We start from the raw sequence: 7,164 nt of genomic DNA, 5'->3' as shown, positions 1-7,164 counted from the left end.
CCCCCCCCATAGCTAGCAATCCAAAACAGTCCAGTGGAGCCTGTGTGGTGGGTGTTGCCTTCTGACACACTTCCGGTGATGTCACGGGGTGTGGCATATGCAAATAAGTTATGCTGATGAGCTCCTGCACCTCTTTTTCTACGAAATGACCCCCGGTTGAAAGGAAGGTTTTTTGTGAAATAGAAAGACAGCTTCTCAATTAAAGTTAGAGTGAAGCTCCAGGCCACAGAGTTGGTGTCTTTGAATCTTGGGAGGAAGGGGGTACAGTCCATCTGGGTCTTTACTGGGTTGCTGTAGGGGAAAGCCAGAGCAAGTCCTTTGCATTTATTTCTATGTTGGAAGTATTCCTTCTTTGGAGATTTTTACGCAGAGGCTAGCTGGCCATCTGTCAGCAATGCTGATTGTGTGAACTTAGGCAGATCATGAGGGAGGGCAGGAAGGGTCGCCTCAGTGCTTAGTTCTCGTGGCCCTTTCTTACACGCCCAGAGAAATGCTGATCGCCACATTGTTTATTTATTTTATTTATTTTTCACATTTATACCCCGCCCTCCCCGATAGGCTCAGGGCGGCTTACAGAGGCAAGGCAAAACCTTGCCATAATAAAACATAATATTACATAATGATTTAAAAACATATAATAAATCTTAAAAACATCCCGAATTAAAACATGGTGCTCAATAACTTGCATAATTCCAGAGATGGCAGATCGTAGGTCCGAAGTTCCGAGTGGTACTTCCCACGGCTCAATATTAAGATGTTTCTTCAGGGCTTCATCCAATACAAGGCGGTGGTGGTATAGTAGAGGCAGCGGCTCCTACTCAAAGGCCTGGCTGAAGAGCTCCGTCTTACAGGCCCTGCGGAACTGCATAAGATCCCGCAGGGCCCGGATCTCCCCTGAGCTCATTCCACCAGGTAGGAGCCGCCACCGAAAAAGCCCTGGTCCTATTAGCAGCCAGCTTGGTATCATTGGGGCCCGGGATGGCTAACAAATTTTGGGCCCCTGACCGTAGTGCTCTTGGGGGAACATACGGGGAAAGGCGGTCCCTCAGGTAGGCTGGACCCTGGCCATATAGGGCTTTATAGGTAAGAACCAGCACTTTGAAGCGAATCCGGTACGCTATTGGCAACCATTGGGGTCAGGAAGCAATTTTTCTCCAGGCCAGTTTGGCTGGAGATCCTGGAGGGTTTTTGTCATCTTCTGGGTGGGGAACAGCGGTCACTGGGGGTGTGGAGAGGGGAAGGTATGTGTGAATTTCCTGCATTGTGCAGGGGGTTGGACTAGATGACCCTGGAGGTCCCGTCCAACTCTATGATTCTATGAAAAATAGCCCCGCCCCCCACCCCGATTTCAGTAAATATTTTGGAGGCTATGTAAAGCAAGGCGATCTGTACCCGTTCCTCAACTTGGCTATCAGCGAGGAGATCCTGGTGAACATCAAGCGACCTGACGGGACTCCTCTGAACAGCTTCCGGAGGATCATTTGGTGTCCCTTCATCCCGGATGAGAACGAGGAGGCTTGCGAGGAAGGCAGCCAGACCCTGGCACTTCTGCACGAGGACAGGGTAAGACCCCCTGCAAAAGGAAGTCTTTCGTCAGGACCCTCAGAAGCACAGAAGTGATTAAAAGGCCAGTGCTCGTAATGAGTTCTGTCCGACTAGGTCCCCTGGAAAAACAGGAATGCTTTCTTTTGAAGGCTGAGAAAATAGTCCTGGCAAGTAATGAGGCAGGGGGTGTAGGAGGGCGATATGTGAGTCTCGAAGTTGTCCCCGGCACAGAGGCATCACTGCCTGGCTGCTGGGCTCTGGCTCTGTGGCATAGAGCATCCCCTTGGCACGTAGAAGGTCCCAGGTTCAATCCCTGGCGTATTCAGTTATCAGGTAGTAGGTCAGAAGACCTCTTCCTAAGACCCCGGAGAGCCTCTGCCGGTTTGAGCAGATGATACTGATGGACCAAGGGTCTGAGTCAGTATAAGGCAGCATCATGTGTTCAAGTCAGAGCCTTGCCTGTCTCCCAGACCGTTCTGTGAGAGTCGAATAGAGTCAGCCAGGCATGACTCCCCCCCCCATCCCATGCTGCCACACTGCGGAGACACCCAGTGAACCCTCACTCTCTTTCTGAGGGGGATGGTACCTTAGTATGGGTGATTCCCACCAACCAGTTAAGGAGGCGGGGGCTTTGTTCTTGTTCCTAGTGTTTGGGGTCACCCTACTCCAAAGTTCAGGTGCTCCCCAAGCCTTGTAATAACTTCTCCTAGAACTCAGAGAGGAAAAACTATAAAAAAGGTTGAACATGCCAGGGAAATATGGCACAGCTCTGAAGCGAAGAAATTGTAAACAAGGAGACAGGAAGACCCTCCCCCAGAGTAGGAGGAGCCCTCACAGTAAGTGCCGGTGTCCCTTTGCAGGGGATGGCACCTGAGCATGTAGTGTTCAAAGGCAGGCACTCCCATGTTGGGTGGGAATGGCTGACCTGTAATCAATGTTAAGGCCACAGGGTAAAATTGCTGGCTTAGATTCTTTGCTTCCCCAAGTATTTCTTCTTTGCACCCCGAAATAATACCCCTGAAGGTCAGTGTAATGTATAGTTAGGATGTAAGTGATCATCCTCTGTAGTTCTTACTTTAATATCGCACTGTGCTCCAGTACATTTTCACATATATTGTTTGGTGCATTCAGCAGTTTATGAATGGCCACTTGGGTATATGGACTGACTTGCAGTGGATGCTACAAAAGTTCTGTTAATGGTTTTGGATTTGGATATGAAAGTTAACGTTGCGTGTTGCAATCATGAAAAGTCTGTGTGACTCTTGTAGCTATCATTTTGTAGTTTGTAGCTATCATTTATTATGACATAGCCACGCCATACATGGTACTTGGCAGACCTTAAGTAAATAAAAGACCAGGACCCTGTTTATTAAAAAAAAATCTATTAAACAAATATGATGGAAAGCAAAAAGGGAAGAGAAAAGAATTCAGGAGGTAGTAGCGAGTCAATACCCTTGTGCTATATCTGGATGGATTACAGCCCTGAGGAATAAAGACAGAAGGTGGTGTAGAGTATGGAGCAAGCAGTTTATGAAGATGGCTGGTCCCCTAAGCTGCTCCTTGAGAGTACTTCGGTATGTGGTGAGTGTCTGAACATCTCCTTGTTTTGCAGGCAGAGGTTTGGGACCTTGACATAATCCGAGCCAACCACAGTTCATGGCCGGTGGAGGTGACCAGTATCAAAGAGGGCTTCATCGTCGTGAAAGGACACAGCACGGTACCCACTGTGGCGCTCTCTTGTTTTAGGGGCAGGTGGTCCCATTTTACCTTTCTTATGCCAGGTGCTGGAACCCGACCCATTTGCTGTGTAGCTTAATTAATTCCTCAACACACGTGTGTGCACACAGGCCTCAGTGTTCTGAAGAAGCATCTGGCTCTGTCCACTTGCTGAGAACACTGTGTGTGGGGGACTCCAAATCTTAGCTTTGTCATTCCGTCTTTATGGAAGAGCAGATATTATCAGGAGCAGAGCTGCAGGCCAGAATAAGCAGAGAGGAACAGAAATGTGTGTTTCCTGTCTTCTCTAGCAGCAAAACTGACCCGTGTGATACCTTAGCACTTGTAGCGAGAGTAGTGGCAAAAGAGCAGGCCAGTTACCAGCATGTTCCATCTTTATGTGGAATATGGATCCACCCATTTCTTTCTCTACCGCCCAGCTATGTGACATCTCTCTGAAGCTGAGTTGCTGGGGGTTTTCTTGGTGGGTTAAAGACTGACTCTAGATCGTGGGCCTTTCTGGTTTGGTTCTTTCTAGCGCCTGAGCGAAGGAGCCCTTTCCCCTGATGGAACGGTCTTGGCCACAGCAAGCCACGACGGATATGTCAAATTCTGGCAGATCTACATAGAAGGGCAAGATGAACCAAGGTACCTTCAAAGGCAGCGAGGGGGTGGGATCTATCTGAGAACGAGCATGCCTGCAGTTTTCCTTGGGCCGTTGGGCATTTCCTCTGTGCTTGTGAAAGGGCAGGCTTGTTGTGGGTCACGGTTTCTCTTGATTTCCTCCCTAGGTGCCTTCACGAGTGGAAGCCCCATGACGGCAGGCCCCTCTCCTGCTTGCTGTTCTGCGACAATCACAAAAAACAAGACCCAGAGTAAGACGTGGTTTTAGTTTGTGAGGAAGCTCGTTCCGTTTTCACCGGAAAGACCCTTGTGGGTAAAGAACTTTTGGGATAAAATGTCGGTGAGCTCCAAGCCCAGCTCACTGCTGTAGTGCAGGGAACCCGAAGAGAGGTACCCTTGGGTGGTGTCGATAAGCGCTTTTACAGCTCTTGTATGCCGTGTGCCCCCTTGCATCTTGTCTCTGAGCACAGGGCATGTGTCTGGAGAGGGGCTGTAACACCAGGATTTTTATAAGATTGTGAGATGCTTTTTCCAGATTGGGGAGGGGGGGATCAGAGGCAGGTATTCCCGAAGCAGGAGCACTGGAGATGCCTCCCGGTGTAGGACGTGGAAAGGGGGACAATAGCTGAACTCCACTCCTCAGCAGGGATGGTGCACAGTCTCCTTTGTACCGTTCTAAGTCCCTTCTTTGGAATGCACAGGGGAGCACAGCTGCAGGCAGTGTTCCCTCTAATCTGAGTTAGTGTGAGCTAGCTCACAGTTTTTTGGCCTCCAGCTCACACATTTTTGTCTTAGCTCAGGAAGGATGGCTCCAGAGCAAACTAATTTTATGCAGCAGCCAAACTACCTGCTCACAACTTTAATGCCAGTAGCTCACAAAGTAGAATTTCTGCTCACAGGACTCCACAGCTTAGAGGGAACATTGGCTGCAGGGGCTCTACTTTATGAGCTGTGGGTAGGGGCTGTGGTTCAGTCGAAGAGCCTCTGCTTTGCATGTAGACGTTCCCTGGTTCGATCCCTGGCATCTCAGGTTAAAACGACCAAGCAGTAAGCGGTATAAAAGACCTCTGCCTGAGACCCTGAGAAGCCACTGCCAGTCTGAGGAGACAATGCTGACCTTGATGGACAGATGGTCTGATTCAGTATTAGGCAGCTTCGTGTATGATTCACATTACCACCTAGAATCCTGTAGTACTTTGGGCTGGACAGACAAAGCCAGCCACGCTTTTTGATGTGGTGGCTAGCAAATATCAAGCAGAAGTGTCCTGCGTGTGTGACAGTGAGAGAGGAAGGCCTAGAATCCCAACATGCAGTATTCCAAGTTTGTGTTCTCAGGAAGGGTAGGCAGAAGAGCCTTTATCTGGCAGTCGACGGTTCCTTCCCTTCTCTGCAGAGTTCCTTTCTGGAGGTTCCTCATCACAGGAGCAGATCAAAACAGAGAGCTTAAAATGTGGTGCACGGTATCCTGGACCTGTCTGCAGACTATCCGGTGAGTTCCGATCTAGCTTCCTAAATTCTCCAACTTGTATTCCATCAGCTAGCTAAATGATCAAACGTGGGCCCTTTTTGCAGTGAGTGATATCTTATGTCTTAATAAACAGTTTTGTTTGGTTTTTTTAAAAGCACCCTTTGAGATTTTAGTAACAGTTACTTTAACAGGATTAGGTAAAATAAATCTTAACATTAGGCAACCTATTAATAACTGTTCTCACCACTTTCTCGCTGTGTGAATGGAAGATTTTCACCAGATATATTCAGCTCCATGAGTGTCCTTCCCAGCCTCAAGGCCTGCCTGGACCTCTCGGCTGAGTACCTGATCCTGAGCGACGTGCAGCGAAAGGTAGGCATCCACAACTGTGTAAGTGCAGCCAAAAAAGGGGGGAAAATACACAGTAGACGACCAAACCTCCAAACAAAACTGCATATAACAAAATAAATGAATGAATCACAACTATCACTAGTGGATGGTTTATATCAATGTGAAGAATCTAACCAATATTGGAAAACGCATAAAACAACCCTCTGACTACTGAGCCAATGTATGTAAAAAATACCAGTGATACAAAATCAGGCGTTCATGAAAGATACAGAAAATAATAGTGGTACAAAAACAGGCGTTCATGAAAGATGTGTCTATAATATAAGATGCTTGTATGATGAAAAACGAGCATATTATAGACGCATCTTTCATGAATGCCTGTTTTTGTACCACTATTATTTCCTGTATCTTTCATGAACGCCTGATTTTGTATCACTGGTATTTTTTACATACATTGAGGGTTGTTTTATGTGTTTTCCAATATTGGTTAGATTCTTCATGTTTATATAAACCATCCACTAGTGACTGTTGTGATTTATTTATTTATTTATTGTGTTACAACTGTGTGGCAGAAGTGAGATAAGGCAAAGATAAGATGACTGCTGTAAATGAATCTGGGATTAGCAGATTAGTCACTCGACTAAGGGGGGAAAAGCGTTAGTTTTCTTTTACGTGGACTATATAACGACTGCACTGGTTGTAAATACTGAAAGATCTCACTTTTTCCGAAAAGGTGTTTGTCCCCACTACTCATTTCAGTTCCCCTAAACTGTATGTGTGGGGGATAATTTGTCCTTTCTTTCCTGTTCTCCCTAACTGTCCTCCTAGCCCAAGGTATGGGTATGTAGACACTCTTCCCCTGGGGGCAGTCTGCCATGGCTGATGCTGCTACAGGTATTGTCTTTCTGCTGCCCACCTTCCAGGTCTTGTACGTGATGGAGCTGGTACAGAACCAGGAGGAGGGGAAAGCGTACTTCAGCTCCATCTCAGAGTTCCTGTTGACCCATCCTGTCCTGAGCTTTGGCATCCAGGTGGTCAGCCGCTGCCGGCTGAGACACACAGAGGTCCTCCCGGCTGAAGAGGAGAGCGATGGCCTGACCACAGGTAAGCGAGCAGAGGATGTTCTTGCAGAGAAGGAGCAGGAGGAAAGAAACTTTCTTTTGTGGTGGCCTTATAACCCAACTGCAGAAGAAACGAGGCCTCTCTGGTCATTGTTTCCTTGCCCCAGCCGCAGTAGAAAACTCTCTGGTTCCACGTCTTTGATATCGGAACAGCAGAAATGCCTGGATCCTGCTGCTTTGAGGAACAGGGCAGAACAAACCATGGGCCTAGGAAATGTCTTGCGATATGCGAGGTTCTATGGTGGGGAAGAGGGGCTGTTGCATAGCAGAAGCAGACTTGTTTTTTATACCCCTCTTTTTCCTACCATCAGGAGTCTCAAAGCAGCTTACAATCTCTTT

General features: G+C 47.7%; 1 protein-coding gene across 1 annotated transcript in view; it reads left to right on the top strand.

The window, feature by feature from the left end:
* Positions 1–7,164, top strand: part of EDC4 (enhancer of mRNA decapping 4) — a 46,234-nt gene that overhangs the window by 9,898 nt on the left and 29,172 nt on the right. The window contains exons 6-12 of the mRNA XM_015413954.1: positions 1,416–1,563; positions 3,158–3,262; positions 3,800–3,909; positions 4,053–4,136; positions 5,279–5,374; positions 5,623–5,725; positions 6,628–6,808. Coding sequence (XP_015269440.1) covers positions 1,416–1,563; positions 3,158–3,262; positions 3,800–3,909; positions 4,053–4,136; positions 5,279–5,374; positions 5,623–5,725; positions 6,628–6,808 — 827 coding nt within the window. The remainder of the gene's footprint in view (positions 1–1,415; positions 1,564–3,157; positions 3,263–3,799; positions 3,910–4,052; positions 4,137–5,278; positions 5,375–5,622; positions 5,726–6,627; positions 6,809–7,164) is intronic.

Source organism: Gekko japonicus, unplaced genomic scaffold (genome assembly GCF_001447785.1).
Source record: "Gekko japonicus isolate JY-2015 unplaced genomic scaffold, Gekko_japonicus_V1.1 scaffold1921, whole genome shotgun sequence".
In the NCBI taxonomy this organism is placed as follows: Eukaryota; Metazoa; Chordata; class Lepidosauria; order Squamata; family Gekkonidae; genus Gekko; species Gekko japonicus.
Note: the sequence above shows the minus strand (reverse complement) of the source record. Positions and strands in the feature narration are given on the sequence as shown.